The 27,959-nt window shown below is 32.7% G+C and overlaps 2 protein-coding genes across 5 annotated transcripts in view; one reads left to right on the forward strand and one right to left on the reverse strand.

Moving 5' to 3' along the window:
- LOC130012879 (allatostatin-A receptor-like) overlaps nt 1-2,074 on the forward strand; it is a 100,326-nt gene extending 98,252 nt beyond the window's left edge. The window contains exon 4 of the mRNA XM_056100939.1: nt 2,069-2,074. Coding sequence (XP_055956914.1) covers nt 2,069-2,074 — 6 coding nt within the window. The remainder of the gene's footprint in view (nt 1-2,068) is intronic.
- Nucleotides 1,059-27,549, reverse strand: LOC126820963 (protein sel-1 homolog 1). 4 transcript variants are annotated; one of them, XM_056101188.1, is made up of 20 exons: nt 27,442-27,549; nt 26,572-26,777; nt 23,773-24,198; nt 23,432-23,495; nt 22,440-22,602; nt 21,400-21,453; nt 20,575-20,634; nt 20,001-20,082; nt 19,103-19,257; nt 17,107-17,163; nt 15,303-15,371; nt 14,786-14,863; nt 14,200-14,262; nt 13,735-13,822; nt 12,612-12,760; nt 10,418-10,583; nt 7,612-7,686; nt 6,339-6,511; nt 5,289-5,414; nt 1,059-4,221 (listed from the first exon to the last, which is right to left on the reverse strand). In XM_056101188.1, exons 2-20 carry the CDS (start codon nt 26,699-26,701, stop codon nt 4,090-4,092), a joined length of 2,310 nt encoding a protein of 769 aa, XP_055957163.1. In that variant the 5' UTR covers nt 26,702-26,777; nt 27,442-27,549; the 3' UTR covers nt 1,059-4,089. The 4 variants fall into 4 exon arrangements, with proteins under 4 accessions (XP_055957163.1, XP_055957161.1, XP_055957162.1 ...); XM_056101186.1 differs by having other exon boundaries at nt 25,486-26,777; XM_056101187.1 differs by having other exon boundaries at nt 25,486-26,777; nt 27,477-27,531.
- Nucleotides 27,550-27,959: the final 410 nt, after the last annotated feature.

Below are 27,959 nucleotides of genomic sequence, written 5' to 3' on the forward strand. Positions count from 1 at the left end.
TTTTTTTCAATTCGAGATAAGAAATTGGGAACTATGCGGAAATTTAGGGAAATGCGGGTAATCAAACAATCTGGGTATTTTTTTTTAAAGGAATGTGAAGCACTGGGGCATAGTGGGTTCGGGAAGTTGTCCCCCTCCCCCAACCCCCAAAAAACATTTTGAACTTCGGCAATCCTTAATGAAGATTTGAGATGCCATATCTTGTGTTTTATGTTGTTTACCCAAGTGTGATGTTTACCTAATTATGCCACATTCCATCTCTCAAATAGTACCGAATGACTTCATCAGGATTGGTCCACTGCTTCGTTATTTTATTCAGAAAGCAATGGGCCAGTTTTTGTTCAGCAGTGGGAGTCCCACCACCTACTGTACTAAAGATTGCCAATAAATACACAACGAAAGCACATCTCTAGAAGGACTTTCTAGTTGTCAAGCAACTACATCAGTGTCAGTCGGATGTTGAAATTGACGTTCACCATCTGCTTTGTTTGGGCTTACCCTTAAAGAAAATACTCTATTATCGAACTTAGTCAAAGTATTGATGTAATGAATGAAACTAAGTTTCGCCACTCTCACTTAATTAGAACCAAAGTTAATGCATAAGCAGAAAATGGTCATCTTCAATTTCATCAAGGAATTCACAAATTAAACACCTACACCAAATTTGAACATTCTACCCCAATTAGAAGGAAAGGTATTGTGTTAACAATTCTCGACCAATCAAATTGCTTATTGGTCTGCTTACCCTGTGCAGAAAATGACCATTATCGAACTTAAACCAAGTCTCATCACTCTCTCTTAATTAGAACCAAAGTTATGTCCCAAAGCATCAACCAATCAAAATGCTTATCTCTACTTAGCGTAAGTCGAAAACGCTAATTTTTGAACTCTATTAAGGAATTCACCTAATAAACACCTACACCAAGTTTCAACATTCGAGCTCCATTTAAAGGAGAGTTATTGTGTCCAAAAAAGAGTGACAGACAGATAGACAGACCCATTTTTATAGTCTCCTGCTTTCTTTGAAGGGCGGGAGACAAAAAAAACCAAAACAGTAATGAATTACTAAAACATCATTTATGTCTTAAATATCAAGCACTGTTTCATTTATACTCTTACATACATTTCATTTTTTCACACAAACAACACGAGATATATATATTATTATTATATACAAACAATTTTTTCAAAAAAAAATGTACAAAGTATATAGATATAGTATTTACATATTTATAAAAGCCTTACTTACATCCTTAATTATCTATTCAAATCATTTTAAACAAAGAATCAAACAACACACAATAAGCTAAAACTATGAAAGGGTTGGCATCATTTTAAAATTCAAGTATCATCTATCTATATAAATGCATAATGTTGGTTAAACCGTTTCAGGAGACCAGAAGGTATATTAAGCTATTTACTCCCTGTAAGAGACCACTATAAAAAAGTCTATTACATAAAAATATAATGGTATTAAATGGCCACCAAAGGCCAATTTTCTAAGGGTTCTTATTAAAGGTCTTAAAACACTCTGAAGGAGCAATGGGTTAAATTTTCATTTCAAAAGTTGGATTATTTACTAATCATTTGCTATATGGGATTCTGCCATGCCGTTTGCTATGAGGGAAATTTCGTCCAGATAGCAGCGTTTCCACATGCTCTTCATCGAATTCAACTGCCAAGGGTTCTTTTATGCTTCTACCAATGTCTACACGGGACCTTAGAGTTTTGTCACTTCTGAACCATTAGACACTGTTCCTTGCCATGCCTTCCTTTTTTCTACTCCACTGCCAACACTAGGATCGGATCTTCTAGTTAGTGAGCCAGTGTATTACTCATTAAGCCATCATGGCACACAACCCAAATCAAAGAAGAGGTGGTGCCATTTTAAAAAATAATTACTCTATAATGATCTCCAACATGGAACAGTAATAACTATCACTTTCATATCTCCTTCAAAATTCTATTAAATATCTGTTAACAAATAAATTCATAAAATGCATATAAGTTTATTGGCTTTCCTTTAATAAATATAAAAATTAAAGCGACAATTTAATTTGTCTGCTAGGTTTAGATTTAATGGAAAATGTAGTCCAGCAAAACATCGAAAAAATACCACATGCATACAACACACAAAAAAAAAAACAAATAAAAAAAACAAAACAACAGCCAATGTTTGGCAAATAAAACATATTTCGGATGTGTTTCTGAATCTATGATTGCGTAATTTTACATCAAGATAGAAAAGCATGCTGCAATTAGCGTTGATCAATTGTTAATAAACAAGATGCTAACCTCTAAATGTAACACAGTTAAGGATATAATATGTTTCTTTCATTCGGTTTGTCTAATAATTGTCTACTATATAAATTTTAATAAGTCTATATACAAGTGTATTTATATGACAAGAATTTTTCACAGTGTATTATTATATACATTATATTAAAATCATCACATCATAATCAACCGATCTGGGTTTTTTTTCAAAATTTTGCAAGTTCGTTAATTTTTTGCATATTTTATTTATCGCAGATTTGCAAATTATTTTTTGATAAAGAATAATATGACAATTTTACGATCAGCTCAATTTTTAAATCAATATTTAAGTGTTTATAATATTAGTTTTGCTGTGTTTTCTGACATAATAGTAGTTGACACAAATTTGGATATAATAGATTTCAAACGACTTTGAAGAACAAAACCACACCAATCATCTCATATAATTTTAAAAAATAAGTATTGAGAAATGCAAGCAACTTCAAAAAGTAGACGTTATATGTTTTGCATTTTTCAGAAATCCAGAATAATTCTTTAAAAAGGATTGGAGATTTGTCAATAATAATTTGCCAACATGTCTATCATTAACAAGGATTTTACGCATGCATAATAGAAGTTGGGTACATATAGGTAATCTCTTTCAGCATCAACTATTTTATTATTAGTTTAAAAATACCCTTACCAACACACAATGTACAATTTTTGATAACTGAAATACTTTGTCTTATAACCTCAAATATTTTATTGAACCAAATATACATTATGTATAACCTACACTAATTGATTATACTGCTGATCAAATCAATTCCATTGCTGGTAACTAAAAGATGTTTCTGTGAACTTTACTATTAAATAATATAGTACTTTTTACTATACCATTAAATAATATAGTACATTTTGCTATACCATTAAATAATATAGTACATTTTGCTATAGCATTAAAAAATAATATAGTACTTTTTACTATACCATTAAATAATATAGTACTTCAAAATAATATAGTACTTTTTACTTTACCTTGAATAATATAATACATGTACTTCTTGCTATAGCATTAACATATAATATAAGTACTTAATATTACACCTTAAATAATATGATAATTCTGACTATAGCATTAAAAAATAAAGTACTTTATACTATATATTTTTATCATTTATAATTAGTGCATTACACTATACCATTAAATCATATAGTGCATTACACTATACCATTAAATAACATTACACTATGCCATTAAATAATGTAGTACTGGTTACTACATCATTAAATAATAAAGTACTTTATACAGTCCAATTAAATAATATATATAGTACTTTATACTTAACTAAATTAGATAATACTTTAGGATTTAAAACTACAGTCTTTTATATTATACTATTAATTAATTAAGTAATTTCTACACTTTACTATTTAATAATATAGTACATGTAATTTTATACTACCTGGTATTTACTAACATAGTACATGTAATTAATTCTAATATTACCGGGTATTTAATAACATAGTACAATTAATTATATAATACCCAGTATTTAATAATATAGTACATGTAATTAATTACATATTACCTGGTATTTAATAATATATAGTACTTTTACAATTCACAATTAAATAATGTTATACTTTATACTTTACTACTCTGAATAATAAAAAATTCAGCAAAACATTTTTCTTGATGGAATAAATTTGGCCTTACGTGTAATGATCAAAGAGGATTATTGTTTCCAATGAATTTCTGATAAGAAAGAACATAGAGTACTGAAATAGCACCATGTGTAATGTTATATGGGTAAGGTAATATGGTGAGATTTAATCTGCTCTTCGTAACATTAATACCATGACTAGTAACGATGCAAGTATTGCCAGTAGATAGAGTTCCCAATCAGGTCCTAAATATAACCTTGGATCAATACTTTCCATAAAACCATTCCAACCTTCAAACTGCAGGAGAAAAACAATAATTGCATAATAGATTTACTTATAAGAGGGTGTAATTTGATATGAACATAATTTGAAGACTACCTGCATAAAAAACAAGAAGCAATATAACTGGAAACGCATAAAAAGCAGGATCAAATGAGCTATCTTTTAAACCAAAAACACACATTGGAGAATCCAATAGCATTAACAAATTCTATGGTGTCAAAATGTTTTCTATGAAAGTATTGCCAACAGTGTAAACAGACATAATAAAACCAAGTAAAATGGAACTTCCAGCTTAAAGTGCTATTTTTGTTAAGGAATAACCAAGCCTTTCTCTATAGACAAGTTTCCTCAAGGTTAATCTGGCCATCTTGTGCAACCTGAACACTTATTTTTACGGTAACTTAAAGTTTAAAGGGCCAATCCTGATAATATTTTGGAAAATAAAACTGCTTAAGTTTGTATTAAAATCCTTTACCTGAGGCAGAGCAACTAATGTGATACATTTTCAAACAACTTAAACCTGTCAGTCGTCATCTGGAAATGGACACCGGTGTCCCTAGTTGTATTATGTGGTGTCTGGATAAAACCAGACTTTTATTTTATAAAAATATGTGTCGGTGAATAATGTATCAAGTACAGCACATGGGTCATTCTCTGTATAGACCTCTAAAGGAACGGGAATCGATTATCAGGTTACCCTACAAAAAAACTGACGCGAAATCTTAAAAGGGTTAAGTGGCCGGATAAGTAGTTTTGAGACAAGGTAAATACACCCCTTCCCGCTTAAATTTCATACGTACTCAAATTTTTTATTTTGAGACTGTTCAAATCGGGATAGTCCCTTTAAGTAAAGTAATAGAATGAAAGTGATTAGCCAGTTGATAATAAATGAAAGAAGAAAGAAACCCTAAAATGTCAACTGAAAGTTTGTCAGACACCTGTTGGTTTTTAGAATGTGAAGCGATATAGCGATTAACAACAATAAGCACTTGCTTTGCCAATAACTATTTGCCAACTGCCAGTATCAGAGTACCCACAGCACACAAGATTGAGGGGTCCTTTAAAAAGTAAAAATACCTTACCTCTTTATTAAAGACATCAAATCCGTAGAAGAGTCCAAGTTTTACTAAAGCCATTGTTACTGGTACCTGTGCATCTGCACTCGTTTCTGCAGCCATATCATAAAATCTTTTAGCAAGATGCACATCCTGGAAAGACATCATAAACAATGACAATATTTGGGGAAAGAAAAATCTGTTTTCCCTTTAACAGCATTTATCACAACATAATTTAATAAACATAATTTACCAAGCAAATGAAATGAAATGGAGTTTAACATCCTACTGTTAATTTACAAGGCAAAAAAGCATACGTCTATCAGCAGCAGAGTCTTTCGAGCAGATCTGATCCTAATTAATAAAACTAAGGCACTAACAAGGTTTAGAAACATGGTGGAATAAATCAAATATAATATAGCCTCATATAAATTTCCCATAAATTGGATCATAATTAAAGCCATTTCTAGGTGCTAATAAGATTTTGTAACAAAGGCAAATAACTCTGGAGGCTACAATCGATATTTGGTGGCAAAGGGGAAAAACACTGGAATTCATTGAAAATCAATAGGATTCTTCCTTTCAATAATAAAATCTGAAAACATTTCATAACAAAGGAGAATAATTCAGGAAGTTTTATTTGAAAGTACTGAAATTTAATAGGGCTCTTTTTCCAAAGGGAGAGAGAGAGAGAGAAATGGGGTTTAACGTCCACTCGACACAAACTAGGTCATTTCGGGACTAACACATGGTTCAAGTTTATTTCAATAATTCGCGTGCGCGTAGGGGTCTTTAGCAGTGGGAGGAAACCGGAGGACCTGGAGAAAACCCACGAGGTTGGACAGCGACCCTACTCCTTGTCACGTACAACCAGGGAATCGAAACCCCGCCAGTTGACTCAATGCCTGATCGTATGATACAGCGCGCGCGTGCTAACCATTCGGCCATCCAACCCCCCCTTTTTCCAAAGGACAGACAACCAATATAAAGATTGGATCATAATTGAAGCCTTATTATTCCACAAGTGACAAGTCATTTACATTGTAACGATATCAAGATCGTATTAATTATAATTACCTGTTTTAATCCAAGTCCATTTTCATGCATATAACCCAAATTAAACATGGCTTGAGCATTATGTTGTTGTTCTGTTGCTAAGCGATAATAAATGGCTGCGCTCTCGTAATCAATCTCTGTGCCATATCCATAATAATGGTAGTCACCCATTTTAACTCGAGCTACAGTGGAACCTTATCAAATCAGAAAAAAATATATGTTTATGAGCATCCCTTTACATTGAGAACAATAAAACTAAATAAAACCGACACTCTTAAAACGCTTAATGGATTCTGCCATTAAGCAATTAACTTTAGTAAAACTGTATCATGTAGCAGTACACATATTTTGAATTAAGACTTCAAATAGATACATCTTGTCACTTAAAACTTTGAAAAGCTTCCTGAAAGATAATGAGTAGAAATTCTATTCTTTTAGACCATCATTTCACAATGGATGAATGCATGTTGTGCTTTCATTAGTCTCCATTCAAGCAATATGTTCACCCGATACATTTAATGAAAGTGTCCTAGAAAACAAACAGAAATTCTATTCATCCATTCACAGAAGCAAGTACTTGTAAACTAAAATAAAATACCATACTGTTCTTGATTATGGACGATTAGAAATAAGTTAAAGATATTTCATGTCAAAAACTAGAATTGCAAGGGAACAAAAGGGCAGTAGCAAATTACTAACACAATAAATCAAGAAATTTTTAAAAGAAAAAATTGAATCTTTTGACCTGTAGTCGTAGAGTATTTACAATGGCAATAAATCATGTAGGGTCCCAGCAAAAGCTATTTCCCAAAAATTTAAGTAAATAATCTGATATGTTGAGAATAACTTCACAATGTTTTAGAGAAAAGGGCAATAACTCAATATATATTAGAAATAATCACAATCATTATTCATTGCAATAATCGAACCTGTACATCAGACGTGGAATTTACAGCAATTTTTGAGACAAAGAATGTAAAGCATTTGATGAAATGAGCAATTTAAAGAAATAGTTGATATTCAATAGGCTTTTCCATTTCACTAATCTCAACAATGAAAATAACCATTTGTATAAAGGGAAAAAGGGCAATAATCCAAGAAGCTATAATCAGAAATTGCTTCGATTCAATAGGCTTCTTCATCTAACTAATGCAATATAAAAGATTGAATTATTTATGTAGTTAGATCGGTATGTAGACAGGGGAAACAGCAATATAGGCCATGCCATGTTTCAAGGTAGACTTATAAAAATGATAAAAAGAAAATCTGGAATTTAAACTGATGTATTATTTACCTTGTGAAGCAGCTCTAGTATATTGTAATAAAGCTCTCTGATATGTTTCCAGGTCTGAAAATATTCTGGATTCACCTGAAAAAAATGTCAATAGTCATATATACTAACCAGATATATTTCAGGCTAAAACCAGTTAATTCTTGAAAAGGATTTTAAAACCTTTATTCTAGTCCCAAGTAATTGTTAAACAAATACTAAAACTCAGTTCTCAGGTGGACTTTAGTGCTGGCACGATATATCGTTGAATTGATGTATCGAGATTCACCTTCTCACGATTCGTGTATTGAATCATCATGAGATGCTGAATTGATGTATCGGGATTCTTTTTTCATGTTTTTTTTGTTGTTGTCACTTCAGTAAGTAACCTGCCACTCTTAAAGATACATTATTGGAGATTAGATAAAGAGCTGGCAGTTCTCACTATGTCAGTCAAATTGATCCTCTCTGAACCAAGATTTTAGCAATTGAATTTTCGGCCTAGCCTCGATCATCATTACTAAAGTCGGTAAGATAAAGAAAATAGTCTTGATTATCCATTTCATGATTAAATCATGAATGGAAGTCGAACAGCAAATCAGAACCTAATCCAATAAACATCGCAGGCTAAATTAATAATTTAGATAAGATTTCAGGCCTAAAGAAAGACCTGCAATAGGCAGATTTAGCTCTTGCATAATGTATGTTCAATTATCGATGTCACACATTATCCATCGGTACACAAACACTAGTTTGTTTTGATCCTTATTTTTATCCCCATCAATATCATGATATAAAACAGTTTTATTTCTTCGACATCAGCAGTACTAAAAATATCAATTATTCATTTATCCTGTTGTTTTTTGGTAAATATTATCCTGAATCGTGAACTAATCCTATCGAAGCACCTGAATCGCAAAACATATTGTATCGTGACTGCAGTGGCAATACCCAGCACTAGTGGACCTGATAAACCTGTTCATGACACAAAAGTGTGTGCAGCCACCGAATCGATTCACTTGATTTGATATTTGATTATTTGGTGCAATGTCTATTTTCTGTCTTCTCCGCAGGTTTATCTTGTAGATTTTTATTTTGCATGTAGTGCGGTCCTCCTGCACTTACTATTAGAATTTCTGAGTTGTTTTAAGTTTCCATTACTAGAATAGAATGTTGCTGCATTTTAATTGCCTCTTGGAAAAACTTACAAACATTAAACAGTCATGTTTAATAGGATAGGAAACACAATGAAAAATTGGAGGCAATCATTTCCAAACAGCTCTATATTATTACTTGAAACTTTTAGACAGTGTAAATAGGCCAATTTAATACACTACTGGGAAATTGGGTATCATCAAATTATACGCTATAGTTCAACTGAGAGTAGAATATATGAATTCACACGCAGGAATATGATTATTTAAATGAGTTCTGTTCTAGATATATCAGTGAGCTTTATTAAGAAAAATTACAAATTTCTAATGAGCAATTTGCAAAAAATATTCATCTTATCCCAGAATTTTTCTATGAGAGAGAGAGAGAGAGAGAGAGAGAGAGAGAGAGAGAGAGAGAGAGAGAGAGAGAAATGGGGTTTAACATCTACTCGACACAAACTAGGTCATTTCGGGACTAACATATGGTTCAATTTTATTTCAATAATTAACTTGCATGTAGGGGTCTTTAGCAGTGGGAGGAAACCCGAGGACCTGGAGAAAACTCACAAGGTTGGACAGGCCCTACTCCTTGTCATGTACAGGGAATCATTTTTCTGTAAACTTATTGAGTGCTATCAAGATACTTTAAGGTAGAGTGGGTTGTTATAGTATCACTGATCAGGGATTTCATTTTTCACGGTAATGTAATAAGTGCAGAGGATTTGGATTTGTTTCTCTCACACACAGTCTTAGATTATCTAATATTTCGCGCATGTGCTGACAATTAATAACAAAAAAAAATGGAAATAGCTAGGTCAATCATTATTATTGACCTCCATTAATTAATTGTTTAACAAGAACATATTTTCTATCAGATAAGCAAAATCTGTCACTTTAAAATTGATTAGTTCTCTTAGTATCAAAATCAAAGGCTTCCAGAGTACTTTGACTCCCTTCAAACTTGATTAGTTCTCTCATAGGTGTACAGGCTCGATGAATGTTACAGGGGTTAAACTTGAAATGTCTGAAAAAATTTGGGGTTACAGACGGCAGTACAGTTCGTCTGTGAGAGGGGAAGGAGCGGAGCCTACCGTGTAGGACCCTCCCCCCAAGAAAATTTGGAAAATTTTACAGCCACAAACACATTTTCCTGGTGCGAAGTTCAATAGTGGGAACCTAGCATTAAAATGATTAAGACTGTTGTATTAACATCTTCTATTTCTATTGTAACACCTCACTGGTTGGCACAAATAAAATGAATAGTTAGACCTTTTATGCTCCCTAATGCTGTCACATGTGTACAAATAAAATAGATATTTGAGTAACTTCCTTGTTCAATAAGTATGCCGATAATAATATATAATATAATGAAGAAGGTGTGAAATTGTATATGTATGTATAACATCAACGATAAGTATATGGTTGGTGTAATTCAGTATAATATCAACGATAAATATATCATTGATGTAATTCATTGTTTATACAATTGGATCATGACGTGACTTTTAAACCGGTATCCTCTTATTACCAATATTAGATTAGCTTCCCGCCCCCTGGCTCGTATGCCTATGAGTTCTCTTAATGTCAAAATAAATGGTTTCTAGAGTACTTGTACTCTCACTTCAACCTTGATTAGTTCTCTTAATGTCAAAATATGTAATATGTAGATTACTTACCTTGATCAAGTAAATATGCTACATTGGATTGGGCTACTTCATATCCTAACTCAGCTAAAAATGTATATTTAAACAGAGCATTGTCTATATGACCTTCTTTATATAACTTGTGAGCTTCCATTAATTTCTCGGCCCATTTACCTCTCTCTGCTACATTTTTATATAGCTAGAAAATGTCAAAAAAAAAAAAAAATTATCCCTAATCATTAAGTGTCTTTTAGTGACTGTGCAACAGATTAACAGAACATAAATTTTATAGGAATAAATCACTGGTTTGTTAATGTTATAGAAGCATGACATTTCAACAAGTATCCTCTTATTGACATCAAGCACATTGAGTGATTGATTCCAATGACATTTGTTTTCTGTTAATAATAATCCATTTTACACTATAAACCTGACTAATCATAAGCCAGTTGGATTTCACTTTTGGCACAAGAGAATTACTTGCTTTCGAAATCATGGAAATAAACTAAATTGAAAACATGTATTTTGTGTGTGTTTAAGCAAGTCATTGTTTCTTAATCTTCTGTTTCTCGGAGAGAACATGCAAGACCATTTGCAATGGGAAGGAAAAATAATAAACATTCAAAGTCTGTCTGGTTTCCTTTACTCTCTTCCAATGAGCAAAACAAATCAGCTAATGCTTCTTAATGAAGTATTTTGCAAAAGATGTCAGAATTTCTGTGAATAAGAAAATGGATATTATTTCTTATAGCTATTTTTATTAAAGATACATTATGGGAGATAAGATAAAGAGATGGCAGTTCTCGCTATAATAGTTAAAAACTAGATAGTGTAAAGGTAATTTGCTGAAAATTTCAGTAAAATTGATCCACTATGAGCTGAGAAAGAAGCGGGTGAAATTTTTGCATAGTCTCGGTCATCATTGCTAAAATCATTAATATAAACAGCATAGTCTCGATTATCCACTTTTTTTGATTTAATTATCAATGGCCGTTAGCAGCATATAGGAATCTAATCCAGCCAACATTTTCAAGCATTCACAAGGTTCAGCAAAGTAAAACAAGGGGAATAACTCTAGAAATAATTGACAGAAATTGCTGAAATTCAATAAGATTCTTCGTCTCATTAATTTAAATGATACATGTAAATTTTATTATACTGATCAGATGATAACTTTTGATGTTCGAGCATTCACAAGGTTCAACAAAGTGAAAGATTGGCCATAACTTTAGAAGTAATTAACAGCAATTTCTGAAATTCAATAGGCTTCTTTGTTTCACTCATTTAAATGATGTATATAAATTTCATATACATCGGATGAAATTTTTGTCGTTGTAGAGTTCATATGGTGAAACAAGGGCCATAACTCTAGACGTAATTAAGAGATTCTTCATCTCACTAATTTAAAGAACATATATCAACTTCTAAACAATCAGATGATAACTGTTGGTTATGTAGACGACAGACGGATGGGGTGACGGCAATATACGGTCACATTTCCATTTGGGCATACAATAAAGGGAACTAATGAAATGAAATGAATATTTATCCCAAATATTTATTTTCTGTAGGATTATAAATCATATACACATTATTATAGCTGATTCATTCATTCCATTTTCTTGTAAGCAATCACAATTGTTTTGACTTTTTCTTCCACTCTAAAGAGAGTACATATATCAGAAATATTTTAAGGAAGTTATATACATGTAACACAAGGAGTAATGAACGGAAATTCGACAATCTCCTGATATTTGAATATTTTTCAAAAACGATGATCTGAGTTTTTCACATTAGCAAGGTTCTGTTTCATAATATTTTCATTTTTAACTTTTTCCACTTATATCGTCTACCGAACAAAGAGAGAGAGAGAGAGAAAGAGATGGGATTTAACTAGGTCATTTGAGACTAACACATGGTTCAATTTCATTTCAATAATTTGCTTGCGCATAGGGGTCTTTAGCACTGGGAGGAAACAGGAGGACCCAGAGAAAACTCACGAGGTTGGACAGACGACCCTACTCCTTGTCATGTACAAGTGGAGTATCGAAACCACACCACCTGAATCAATGACAGGCCTTATGGTTTCATGCACACACATTAAACCACTAGATCATCCAACCCCGCATCTGCCAAACAAACCGACTGCACTGATTTATATATTAATCCTTAACTTAAAATCAATATAGCATATAAGTAAGTATATGTATGTAAAATCATATTTTACCTCAACAGCCGTATGACAATTTCTTAATACGCCAGTTCCAGTAGCATGCATCTGTGCTAGATTATAAAATGCTAGAACATGGCCGCCTTGTGAAGCTAAATTAAAATATTTTACTGCTAATTTATAATCTCTTCTTACTCCTAAACCACCTGCAAATATATAATCTTAATTTAAATAAACACTAAACAAATACAACGCATTCATATTTACACCACAAAATATACAGTTGTGTGTCTGTACCTCTGCTATATATACCGGTAGTTACAAATAATACACTATTATACACCTACGACATGCTCCTCATAGGAAACACTTGTGTGGGATATTCAACTAGGTGGAAGCCGATGTTAAACTCAACAACTACAAATCAGTATTACATCAAGATTTTTGTTACTTCATATTTCTAAAATTCAACCTTATCAAAATTACTTATAATTTTTGTTCAAAAATAGTATAGCGATTCAAACTATGCCCTGTAAAAAGGAGAAATATTGTCAAGAAATTTTATATAAATTTAGAATATTATAACGTCATTTTTCATATTCTACTGTAAATATTTACCTTGTTTATGTTCTACTGTAACATCATTCTCGGCATCCCAAGTGGTATCACTCCACTGGGTTTTCACGAATTCAAATTATCTGCCCTTGATCGTAGCTTGATTCTACGAACCAATCAAAAAACAGTTTACATACCAGTCTTGCCAATATTGTTTACGTTCATCACAATAATCTTAGTTGCAATAAAATGCGAGTTACTTCCCTTCGCTCACTCGATTGGTCGATAAAAATGGCAGAAGTATCAAGGGCGGATAATTTGACTATGTATCTACCACTGGGGATACCGAGAATACTGTAACATATCTATCTAAATTTAGAATATCATACATCTTCCATATTCTACTGTAAAAGATCTACCTAAATTTAGCATATTATAAAATGTTATTTTTCATATTCCACTGTAAAATGTCAAAATACATAAACACAATATATTTTTCGTATTCCACAGTAAAATATCTATCTAATCTAAATGATCTGATATGGTGTCTTTTTTATATAAATGATCATATCTTTTATTTACTCAGTACATACAGATAATATTTCAATTAAATACATTTACTTACTAAAATACATGATACCAAGTTGTAATTGTCCATCAACCCAACCTTGATCTGCTGCCAGAGAAAAATATCGGAATGCTTTCGAATGATCCTATAATGTATAAAAATATACATCACAATAATGAAAATTCTGTTAGTCAACTGTGCAATTATTTATTCAATTATGAAGAAATCTATTGAAGTTTAATTACCTTTGACGATAGAAAGGCTTAATGGACTAATGTGTGCGCTTTAGATCCTAACGTCTGTCGTTGAGCCAAGTGGCATGGTTTCAATTTTCCCTGTGTACATGACAAGGAGTAGAGTTGACTGTTCAAACTCATGGCTTTACTCCACCCACTGCTAAGCGGTTTCTATTTTAAAAATTGAACCATATGTTAGTCCCAAAACAAACTAGTTTGTGTTGATCGAACAGTAAAGCTCATTTCTATACCTCTACCTTATATAATAACAGGAAAAGAGACTTACCCTGTCTACTCCACGACCCACTAAATGCATCATACCAAGACCACTCTGTCCTACTGGATTTCCCTTTAAAACAACATAATCATAATATTACAGTAAGAAACATTAGCAATGAAATTATGTTCATCAATATAGAATATATAAAAAACATAGAATATATTATATTATGCTCTATACTTTATTACCATCTAGGTTTAAATAATGTAGAGCTGTTCTATTATTTTGTTCTTACTTTATCAGCAGCTATACTAATGTCCAAAAGAAAGTATACACTGTGCATTTGTCCTGCTTCAAACAAAGTCATTTTTCCATTGTATGCGGTATTTGGGTACAATGTCCATTTGTTTTGCCATTTATTTGCTGAGAAATATTGAGTTTGGATGCAAGAAAGATGTTCAGTGTAGTTTTATCACATTTTGTTGATTTAAACAAAACTTAGTCATATTTTTAGTGTGTATACTTTCTTTTGGACATTAGTATAGTTTAGTGTAGAGATTTTTTATTATATATTCTAAATGCTTTTACTTTATTAGCAGCTAGTATAAAATACTGTAGAGATGTTTTTATTATTATGTTTACGTGTACTTACTTTATCAGCAGCTAATTTAAAATAATGTAAAGCTGTTTTATTATTCTGTTCTACAGCTGGACTATCTTCCACATACATCTGTAGATATAGGTATTAAATATTATATATAAAATAGTATAATCGTTCTACATACAGTTTATAGACCCGTATTTAATGTGGATGTTTTGTGTCATCATCCTGTCCGTCATTTATCCACAAATTCTACAGGTCAGAGTTTTCATCAGATCTTTTCAAATTTTGAGGAACTGCTAAAATTGGTTATAATGAAGCCCTCGTCAATGTTTAACATAAACTAAATATATTACACATATCAAATTGTGAAGATTTGGTGCCTTCTGACCATGGGTTTCTACTCAGCCATTTATGCCGGTCATGTCCGCTCAAGTTAAATATTGGCAAAAATGTCTTGGTGTCCATTGGTCAATTTACGTGAAGAAATACTGACATGTTCTTAAAATAACTTTTAGGAATTCCATTGCTCATTTTTTTAAAACTATAAAATAGTAGGCCTACAAACCTTTCCTAAAAATGCCATAGCATTGGCATTACCAGATTCAGCTGCCATCAGAAAATAATGTAGTGCTTGCTACAAAATAAAAGATCAAGTTATTACACTATGTCATTCAAATAGAACTGAAAATTGTCAGTAACTTGAAGTATCTTGGCAAAATCAAACTTTATCTCAATAATACAGGGGAAGTAACTCTTAAATACAGTGATTGTGTAAAATAATTGATGATCACCCCAGGCTAAACACGATGCCGGGATTCTCACTAGTCTGAAGTGAATCTCACTCTATCACTAAGATCATTGGAAGGTGTTACACTAGAGAAGCTTGTGTCATCAGAATAGGGTATGCATATGGTGATAAGTTCTTTCAGTCGAAACGTCGCTCAGTAATAAGTAATAGTTATTAGCACACTTTCCGAGGTGTATCGGTGAATATCAGGACAGTTTTGGTCGACGAGCCCAGCCGACCAAAACTGTCCTGACGATACACCGAGGAAAGGTGCTAATAACTTACTTACAACACATTTCAATCGAGTATTGTGAAGCAAAATGTGAAAAATAGTATTTATTATCGAGTCGTTTCAACCGAAAAGTGACAAATACTTTCTGCTCTTTCTGAGCCTCACGTTACATTTCATGGTAGAATGATTTTGCAGTGGAGAGACGACCTGAGTAGTATTTACATGTGCGTCTTGATATGATACTCTAAGCGTAAAACAATCACGTGTTTGTTTAGACCACATCGTCAAAACAACTTGTCTATGGTGTAGAGGACTGCGATATTATTAAATGTAGTGTAAAGGAAATACGAATTGCGGGTCATTCCTGGTGAAAGTATGCATCGGCGGATGGTTCTTCCGTTGAAATTTATTTGTAACAAAATTTATGACTTTCTAGGCGTTTTTTTTTCATCCTGCTTATTTTCAATGCCTGTGAAGTGTCCAGCAAGAGAACTGTGCCTTCTATCATCACAATTAATTAAAATAATTATTCAATATTCTAATTTATATATTTTGCATATTAATATAAATCAAACCAAATTATGAAATAGATGCCAATTGATATGTATAATAATTGATTTTTGTAATATGTTGTTATGTTAATTTAATGTCATTGTATATGTTTTTGAACTGCCATGTAGTTCCCCCTGGTTTGTTTTGTTACTATGATTTTGACTAGTTATTTCATGTACATTATCCTTGAGCATTGTTTAGAGCTATCCTTATCAATTGCGATCTGGGTCGGACTAAACGTCTGCTACTTATTGCTTGATAGGTATCTAAAACAGTATAAAAGTATCCGTGTATTAGAAATGAACAGTACTCTTTCTGTACATTTCTGATACATGGATACTTTTAAGCATGTATTGAAAATAAACAGGACAGTTTTAACACAGGTTGCCACTACAGGACAGTTTTAACAAAGGTTGCCAATGGCAACGAGTAGAAGTGAGATGTAAGCAGTAATTGTATTCCATAGAATTGTGACCTGTTTATAAGTTCTTTGAGGTTGTCTCTTATGACTACACTCAAGTTCTGGTTAACTATGTCCATGCACACATCAGTAAAAGGTAAAACCTCTTGTGTGTGGCAATGACAGAAGTTATGTATACAACAATGACAACAGGAAGGAGTTTGGGTACAAAATACTCCTTTATATACAGTAGTTCTCAAGGATGTAAAAGTGTTCTCAGTATAGAACATATCTGCATCAATATCACTTCCATTCTGTTATCCAGAAGGATAAACAACTGTTTTGAATATACATGTACTGGTAGATATTAAGTTAAATTTCAGTCATAACTGACTTACCTCATGATTTATTTCTACACCTCTTCCACCTTGATAATACAATTGACCTAAAACAACCTACAATATATAAAAAACATAATGATGCAATGTATATATATATATAGTATGATTATCAAAATATAGATCAATATGAGGGGAGCCACAGTGGCTCAGCAGGGCTAGAAATTCATGCGAATCTCCGAATCTGATTCGCGCAAGGATTCTCGCAAGAGCTTACGCTGCGAATCTATAAAGATTCGCGTAAAATTTTTCTTAAAAAAAAAAAAATCTTGGAGAATTCTCGAGTCCAACTGTTGAATGTCAGTCAGGGTTAATTGTGGGATTTAGCCGATTGATGTTTAATCTAGCCGATTGGTAAAACAATGAATGGGCCACATGGTATCATAAATCAATCTACTTGTCTTTTTTTGTCTAATATTACAACGCGTTAATTATTACTTGTTAATAAAGAAGTGTCGGCTACAACAAGTCATACCTTAGTGCGAATCGGCCATATGTGGTTCATAATTCGAGTAATTAGCACATTTAACGGCGATTTTGATAATCCGGTAAAATACGCACATGGTGAATGAAGACGATCTCGGCATGGTTTGCGAATCGCGCATCTTCCTCGCTCCGTCCGTGTGAATTCCAGGTATTAAAATAATAACTGGATCATACATTGATGGATACACCAACCAGTTGTTAGTTAAATTTAAATTTGCATTGAATATAATCCCCTGATAGAACACCGAATACACGGAGAGAGAAACAGTGGATATCTCGAATGTCGAATTCCAATGACACGTGACATATTGGTTGGAATTAGGTCAATAAACCAGTTCTAAATAGCGTTTACCGTTATGATTTTTTATTTTATATACATGCTGACAGAGACTTAATTTAAAAAATATTATTGAAGGCTATATCATAGTCATACCGAAGTTTATTTTGTCACGTGATCATTGTGCAGTTTGTCTATCATCGACAAATGAATAAAAACTTTTGCAAGTTACATGACTAGTTGCGTGATAGACAAAAGACTACAAATTGTTCTATGAAGAAATGCCATGGTGCTGTATCAGCTTATTTTGACTATGGCATTTTCTGAATATTACTTTTGACACAATTTAAGTGATTGGGTTTTTTATCATTGTTGTTGTATTTTGGTGTTTTAGATTATCACAATAAACACAATTTTGTTTTTTTAGACAGTATTATTAATTAAGATTCGGAGGATTCACGCAGATTCCATGTATGAGAATCCTCTTAGATTCTCGCAAAAAATGACGAATTTCTAGCCCTGCTCAGTGGGTAAGACGTTTGCTCGCTAACTTGGAGGTCCTGTGTTCGATCCCTGCGTTGGCCGAGAAAGTTCTTCGTCATTTTACTGCGTTGTTTCCCCTTGACATTGGTCCAGGACGGAGGATCTGGCAAGGGACAACATATAGCTGTTCAGATAGGATGAAAAGCAGAGGCCCCATGTACACTTTGGTGCATGTAAAAGGCTGTAGCCGTGCTGTCCAGGCAAAATTTCCCTTGTAGCACACTGTCTTCTTTAGCTCAGTCGGAGCAGGATGTTAAACATCATTTCATTTGATATCAGATTGTTTACTTGTACACTATTTCTCCAGAAAATACTGAAATAATTCGGTTTCATTTCTACATGGCCTAACACATGATTGTCAAATCATTTGTACATAGGCTAAAAATTCATACCATTTGTGGGGTTGATCAATAATTAGGTATCTCCATTAATGAGTTGTATTAATGAAGTTTTTATGTCAATTTTTTCTTTCACTTTAACAGGAGATAAACCCCACAATTTGGTTTTAACTTTCATTTAAAAAATAAATCATTTAAGTGTAATTAAAAGTAAATTATTTGAATTTTCTCATATGCAAATTGATTGATCTGTAATCTCTCAGTCACGTAAGGATAGAGCTACTGGGAATATGAGAAGCCTGGGTGGCACCTGATGCCCATCTATAGTTTTCTTTGAACTGAGTATATATACCTGAGCTTGAACATCTCCTTTATCAGCTAAGAAATGATAATATTGTAACAAATCATCATCTAATAATGGTGAATTTTGTCCTTGATTTTCCAGTTCATCTTGTAATCTAATACGCTGTATTATCGGACCTCCTGTCTCCTTTACTGAATTGGCAACTACAATATATTTACAATAAAAGCTTACATATATTGGGGGAATACATTCTTTGGGATCGTATTGTAATCAAAGTTCTATTCATTATTTGGAAATTGTGTGCATGATAGAATGTATAACCTTGCTCTTTGTAATCTATATTATGAAATGTTTTTTAAAAAACAAACATTTTCCACTAAAAGTATTAGAAATTCTGGTATGTTTTATAGTCTATCAGTATATTTTATCTTGTATACAATCACAAATTTATGCTTTCAAAATAAGAAGATTTTTTTTTTTAAAAGGACATGAAACTGCCAATTTCATTGGATTCTTAATCTTATGAATTTTAAAACTGCTTTGTGCTAAGTCGGTATGGAATTCGCCGAGATAATGGAAGTGAACTTAGAAAAGGAGCTATTGAAAAGTCATGAATGACAGTACATTCTGTAATAGAAATCCTTTAAGCTAGGTTCCAAGTATCTTGATTCGCACTACGATTGAAATAGTAGCAATCATGTTGACTGTATCGAAACGTATCTGCACGTAGCACATCGTGGAGTCAACTTGGACAATCCTATCATAACGCATCACACAACAGCCAGAACTTGGCATAAGCAGAATTCCCATCTTCAAATAATTTAGTTAAAAGGAACCAGTGTGGACAAACTGGCAAAAGGTTTGATTCTCATCATAAATCTTGGCTCACTTGTTTCTGCTTATCCTCTTAGATAAAACTCCAAGTTAGATTAAAACCTTACTGTACCTGTAGTGGCGACTTTTTTATAATATGGAAGAGCTGTTTCACATTTCATTTCAACACCAATACCAGCCGAATATCTGTAACCCTGTAAATATAAATCAGAAATATCAATACAATTATTAGGTATGGCAAAAATTAAAATACCAATTCTACAAACAAACTATCAAATGCTCTTGACATTCATCAAGTTGTACATCTTCAATAGTTTCAATTTTCTTGTTTATATTTAGTCGATTCTATAGTGTTTATCTCTTTAGTTAAATTGGTAGCATTTACTGTGAAAAATGCAATTCTAGAAATAGATACCCTACAGCTATTCATAGTTGAGCTGGTAGACATCTGAATTAGTATTACGTCACTCATGAACTCTGACTTGAAGATACTTTCACAATATTATAATTTGTCTTAAAAATGCTCTCTTGCATTATGTACATTACACATACATTTACTTCAAATAAATATTCAAAATATGAAATATAAAGTTGGTTTTTCTATTCACTTTTACATAAATTGGATTAGTGAATCAGCTGGGCCAAGTTAAAATGCTTGATTAAGCTACAAATGTAACTTGACTTACCAGTGCCATTTGAGCTAATGGATCTCCACCTAAAGCAGCAAAGGTAAAGTATATAAGGGCCTACAAATATAAAATTACATAGAAATTATCAATAATCATCAAAAGAGCATACAAACTGTATTTCATGTCATCATAAAGGACTCTCTATGTAAAAAAAAATGTCCGGTCCGAGTAACTTACCCCCCCCCTCCCCCACCACCAACTTTATCATCCTGGCTGTAATAAGACCCTCTTGTCTGTTTGGACATTAGGGATTTGTACTATAGCTAATGGACAAGAGTCGATTCTTGTGAGTGAGTACAATAGGGAAATATCCTTTAATCAACAATCATCAGTCCTAGGCAAAAAAACTCAAATTTAATAGGAATCAATTTTTCTTGCAAATCGGTGAAGGTTAAATAAGAGTATGTAATGTACTAATTCACATCAATGGTATCAAGGATGATAACTCTAGAAGTACTTTTACGTGAAATGCTCAAAATCTGTAATGTTTATGTTTATGAAAATTGAAGAAGTATTGAACTCGGTAGATGAGTATAAATATACATATAGAACTGCTTTTGGGAAGATGATCAAATTCGATAGGGACCATCTTTGCCTCAATACTAAAGGAGTTAAGAATGAACTTAACTCTGTAGAGTTAGACAAATAATTATGAACAGGCAGACAGACATTCAGGGTAGATAACAATTTATAATCACATTAACATATAGTTGTATTAAAATTGGCTTAACTATAAAATCAATGATATTTTCAACTTCAACGTAAAAACAATTACTGTTAATCTCATATGAATTTGAAACTTTTACTTATTTTCATACTTACTTTTGCTTGGCTTGAATTGTGAACCAATCCACTACTATAGAGAAAACCAAGACCCTGAAAAACAGAAACATTGAGTCAATAAGGTTGGCAACATAGTCTAGTCATTCAGATGGTACGAAAAAATGAAGTCCTATGTCAATATTGGCATGCATGTGAATTTCACCTTGACAATTAAAATTTGAAAAAGAGTAGGAGAAAAGGCTTATGTCCAGCAGGTAAAATTTCCTTCATAGTGCACTGCATAGTGTATCTCCATCTTCATTAGGCCCAGTTGGTGCAGAGGAAACATTAAACCAGGGATGCTATTTCAAATCAAAATTTTGCCTCTCGGGACATTTGCAGTTCAGAATTAGGTCACCACTTCAGGAAATAGGGTCAATAAGCTGCCATTCTCTTTAATGGACTTCATCTAGAAATATTTCTTATGTAAAGCCTAGCTCACAATCCGCCGTACATGCTACTCTGGGGGCAATTTAGTAAACCCGTGCATGAGTCTTAAGCATCAATTGCCTTTGTTCGGCACCAAAGAGAATCACAGACTGGCTATAGAGATTTTTCGTCTGTCACATTTTTCACCCAGTTACTTGCGGCTAGTATGCGAGCTACCAAACCCTACGACCCGTGTATTTCAAAACACGTAGGGCAGTTTGTCATCTAGGCTTTATGTAGGATATCGTGTTCTGAATAATGTTGACGATTAGTACAAAAAATTAGGTGGTCAACTTTATGACAGTAAATCCCATTTTATTTCATTACATGTACTTAAATTTAACAATCTAGCGTGAAAAGTGTTCTTTAGATAGTAATTCAGACAATGAGAACAATTACAGACAGAAATAAAATAAATTTTAGACATTTACTGATGATTACAAAAGATAATAGAAAGTAATAGCATCCATTAGGTTTGATCGTTTTTAATAATGTTTAAACCAGTATGTTTTTTTGCAAAGACTACTTTATTGTTGTACATCATATGTTGTGTATTTGCTTTCAATGTGGTATGACTGGTTTGGTATTATTTATACAATATATAAACTTACCAACTGGCCTTTTGGTGAACCTCTTCCAGCCAAGTCTTCGAAAATCTCATTAGCTCTTGTAACATTATTGGGTAAGTAATCTCCAAATAAATGAGCAAAGGCCACATAATTTAAGGCCTCGCTGTGGTTTAAATTGGCTGCTTGGAGGAAGTATAAATAAGCTCTAAAATAAAGAAAACATGGTTTATTTTTACATTAGCAGTAATTGTAGACAGTAAGTGATATCATTATAAATCCATAATAATGTTTTTATATTTAGTGTAGACAATAAGTACCAGTAATATTAATCCATAATATTCGGGGCGGGGGGTAACATTGTAGTAGACAGTGGGTAATACTAATCCATAAAAATTATATCATAATCTCTTCCACTTCTGAAAAACATCTAGAAAGAACTAATAATTATGCATTGGGTGTTCCCTCTTTTGTAATTTTCAAACATCACAGAGTGCATTTAATTAATTCAAAACAAACTGAAATGTGCAATCAATGAAAAATATAGACATATTAAAAACATATAAAACTTTAAACTAGTTGATTAAACACACATTATGCAAGAGCTAAATCTGTCTATTGCGGGTCTTTCTTTAGGCCTCAAGTGTTATCTAGATTATTAATTAGACATTAATTAACCTATCCAGACCATAATCAACTCTAGATGGCATCAGTAGCCTGCGATCTTAAGTGGATTGTTAGCCGATTTACTGCATAACTTTCCTTCGAGATTAAACGATTTAATGGATAATCAAGACTATGCTGTTTATCGTACTGACTTTAGTAATGATGATCAAGGCTAGCCGGAAATTTCAACTGCTTATTAGTTTTCGGTTTATAGTGGATCAATTTGAATGAAATTTTCAGCAAATTGTCTTTACATTATCTAGTTTTTAACTATTATAGTGAGAACTGTAAACTCGTTATTAAATCTCCCATAATGTATCTTTAATAAACAGGCAGTTTTAATTTATATTTATTAATTAAATTTTACTTACTGTGAATGGTCCTTTTCATAAGATTTATGTATAAGACTTTCACCTTTCTCAAACAAATCATTAGCTGAAATATAGTAATAAAACAAAATGTGCTATAAAACATGGGTTGCCATTGAACAAACCATACACCTACCAGTAGCTTAGCAATCTAGTTGTTTATGAAGATTATCACCATTTATCATTTTGAAAAGAATTTCTCCCAATTCCAGTAATTTTAAACAAACATTTCATAACAAACACTTTGATGACAAGGTTTTGATGAAAAGAGCAATTCCTACATAATTTGATTTTTAACAAACTTTGCAAATAAATTCTCTCCACATCTATTTCATCATATTCACCTTCTTTTTCTTCAGGAGTTAGTTCGCGTTCTTCTACTTTCGTTTCTTCCTCATCAACTGCACGACTATCATCACTGTCTATTCTATTCTCTTCATCTCTCCTTTCATTTTCATCATTGTCTTTATCTTCTTCATCTTTATCATATCTTCTATCTTCATCATCCCTTCTTTCCTCATCTTCTCTTCTCCTTTCTTCTTCATCTCTTCTGTCATCTTCTTCTCTTCTCCTATCTTCTTCATCATCATCATCCCTGCGCCTGTCCTCATCATCTCTTCTATCCTCATCATCCCTTCTATCCTCATCATCCCTTCCTCGGTCTTCATCCCTTCTATCCTCATCACCCCTTCTATCCTCATCATCTCTTCTGTCTTCATCATCCCTTCGTCTGTCTTCATCTTCCCTTCTTTTTCCATTATCATCTCCTTCTACAAAGATTTAATATGAACTACATGCATGTGAAAAATTACACAACCAAAAAGTAAACTATAATGTACTGGTGCTCTACAGTACAAGTTGTAGTAAGCTAAAATAAAATATTATTCAACTTTACTCAGAATTAAAGTGACACATTTTTGTAACCTTCTTCAAATTGCTCTAATTAAAGGCCCTTGTCAAATTCAATTTAGAAAATTGGGGTCAAATGTTGGTCCAAGAAAATAAACTGATGATTATTTGAATATATATACATGTACATGTATATAATTGTTGGTGCCACAAATAATTTGACCTTTGACCTCAACAAATCACTGTATGTTGAGTGCTGTGAAAGTGTAATAGAATGCTCATGAAATTATGACATGATACATATACACCTCTAATATCAATATTAGATATTTTGGAGACATGAAAATCCATATACATGTAACAAATGCTAAAACAGACTCATTCTTTATCTTGCCTCATTAGGGATAATGACATTTACATCTTCAATAATGCAGATACCTTTGTACCAGAAGAATTCATAGCTACTATTGTTTGGAAATAGATTGGAATTAAATGCTTTATACATGCATGTTTTATTATTGATTATTTACAGAAATTATAGGCGTAGATGTATTCCTAAAGTTGACCAAAGCCTTTATTGATAGTAATGATACTCAATTTTCTCGCATAGTTTGTTTTTCTTCTATTTCAAACTACATCGATCAAGTCAACTTCAGATAAAACCACTCACCTTTTTTGTTTCCTACTACACATGTATTAAAGACATACATGGTATATACATGTATCATATTTACATGTATACAGATATATGTAAGTTTGTTAAAAGGAAAAAGAATTAAAAGATCATGAAATTGTGTATTACATTTAGTCATGATCTGTTGTTATACAAAAACCTACAAATCTTTGATTGATCATTAGAAATGTTGTAATACAAAGATTTAACAAATGTTTTTTATGCTCTAAAAATCACCTAATGATTTGTCTACTGGATCTAAATCTGATCAAATCCATATCTTAAGCCTACACACACAAGGATGGACAACTATAGTGTTCTAATTATACTATTACAATACATGCATAGATATTGAGTACATAAGGGAAGATCTATCTATATACATCTACATGTACGTCAAATGAACCTGCATCAAAATGTAAGAGTACACATCACCAAGTACTAAGAATATTGTACGCAGAATTGAGGAATATTAGAATGTCAGTATTTCGAAGGATAAGCTCAAGATTCCCAAATATTAATGTCCCTCCCTCACCTTTTTTAACGGCCTGTTGTAACTGTTCTCTGTGGGTAACAAGCTCTGGTAAGGCCTGTAGAAAATGTTCCTCTTCAGTGTTGAAAGTACCATCTCCATTCAATGTTTGGGTATATTTAACTGATTTAATATAACCAAATTCATCAACATCATACAAGATAACGGTCTCCTTCATTGTACCTTTACTGGTCTTGTAAATACCTTTAACTTTGTCTAATGCCAAAGAGAAACGATCAAAAGGCTCAGGTAGACTATCCAAATCAAAAATATTACTGTTTTTAGTTTTAGACCGTGAACCTGATTTTTTATCATTGCCAATAATTTGTTTAAATTCATTTAAATCTACTGATTCAAATCTTACACCATCTTCTTCAAAAGTCTGTGGCTTCTTGTTTTCAGATTTCATGTTATAAACTGGTTTTGCTTCTCCGACAGGAGGATTAGACGATAAACTGGGATTGTTTGAATTTGTAGTTTGATCTCTGTGTTTGGCTTCATTGACACTGCTGCTGGGTTTATCCCCTTTTGGAATTTCAACTACTACATCCTTCTGTACAACTTGCTCCTTTAATACATTTACTTGAACAACTTTACGTTCTTTTCTATCACCAGGAGGTTCAGATCTTTGAAAATGACCTGGTTCTGGTGATAACGTAAACTCTCCCTTCTCTTTTTCTGGACTAGGAGTATTCCTGAATTCCTCTTTCATTTGGGCAGAGTCTTTATTTTGATTAGAATTTATTTCGGGACCAGGCTTATTATTGAAGTGATGTTGACTTTTCCTTTGATACTGACTTTGAGCCTTTTCGGAATGTTTAATTGAGTCATCTATTATATGATTTACATGCACTTGTTCTGTGGGTTTTTCCACAATATTTTCCTTTAAAGTTTCTTTCTTATTTGAAGCAGCAACATTATCTAATGTTCTTTTTTTGTCAGATTTTATATTTTGATTTGAGTTGGCAGCATCTTGACCCTCAGAATCCAACATGTCATTAGGTTTATTAAGATGGGGTGGGGGCATGGGAAGTGACTCAGGGGCCATGTGAGGTGAAGAAGAAGAATGAGGAGGTGAAGAGGTTTTACCTGAGCCATCATCTTCATTAGTCACAGAGTCTCTGTTTTCATGCTCTGTGGCTCTTGTGTTCTCGTCCGCACATATAAATGAACTGTGCAAATACACAAGACAAACCAGTACCACTACAATATATCTCATGATGAGAAACTTTATGTAGAGATCAAGAATACCAGTCACTGATATAGTTATATATAATATGCTAATTCCATCTAATCTGAAAAACATAAAACATATGCATCATAAATTTTATGATACAAATTTCACTGATATTTTGCTTTAATTGATCAGAATGCAGTCCCACTGTGACTGAGTTGACATATCTGCTCTATACAATGTCTAGTCAATGAATTATGCTGTTGCCTATCTAACGTTATCTTGTTTTGTTGGTAAAAATTCATGGGGGCTGAGTTATCGAGACCTTGATAAGTACATCCACATTCAGTGTGACATGATAACATTGCTCTCCCATATAGTGTCAATACACTTTCTTATGCCAAGCGATTTTCGCATAAATTCAATTCCTGATGTTTTTTGATGTCTGGTGTTGTAAGGACAAAATATTTGTCATAAAAGTCTGAATATAAAGTCTGTTGGGTTTTATTACGTATCTGTTCGTGAAAACATTATAGTATACAGCATTACATGGTGGCGACTTGCACTGACATACGATGTAACTGTTGCGAAGGTCGATCAATTATTCTTTCGTGACCTGAAGGCTGAAGTGGCTTAGCCTGCTGGTGCTATAATCCTCGGAACAAAAAATCCGGGTCAAGAGAGAGACTACCCAGATAGTAAGGTGGTTAAATAATCAGTTCAACAATGTTTTACTGGTAAAATTGAAAGCAATCACAAGTGCATTGTATTAAATTCATACTCACGGTGGTGGATAAGAAAATACAATTCATTTACACACCGAAATAAAGCTTATAATTTGTCGATAGATATAGTAATGCCACGTAAGTCTTCCATATTGGATAACAGCGTCCCCAAGTGTCAAAATGAAGTATATACATCATGAGGACGTGGATCTTCACACAAATCTCTTAATTATTCAGTCACAGCCGGCCTTATAAATTAGTGTTGTTATGGCAAGTTATTTATCTGTCATAACCTTAATATAGAAGCCTTGTAGTGTCGACAGATGTCTTCTGGCAATGATGTTTGTTTCAGAATATGTACGCAGATAGTTTAAAAATTGGAGTTGGACTTGTTGCATTCTTCACTATCAGTTCGCCGGGACAAACACGTTCAAGCAGAAATTAAACCGGGTAAGATGAGAGGAGGCTAAAACATTTCATTGTCTACTTATGTCCATTAAAAGATAGAAAAAAATCAATATCGCAATTTTAAGAAATAATGGGGAAAAATATAGATTAATATTTGATGAAGTCATCCA

Source organism: Patella vulgata, chromosome 5, assembly GCF_932274485.2.
Source record: "Patella vulgata chromosome 5, xgPatVulg1.2, whole genome shotgun sequence".
NCBI classification, from domain to species: domain Eukaryota; kingdom Metazoa; phylum Mollusca; class Gastropoda; family Patellidae; genus Patella; species Patella vulgata.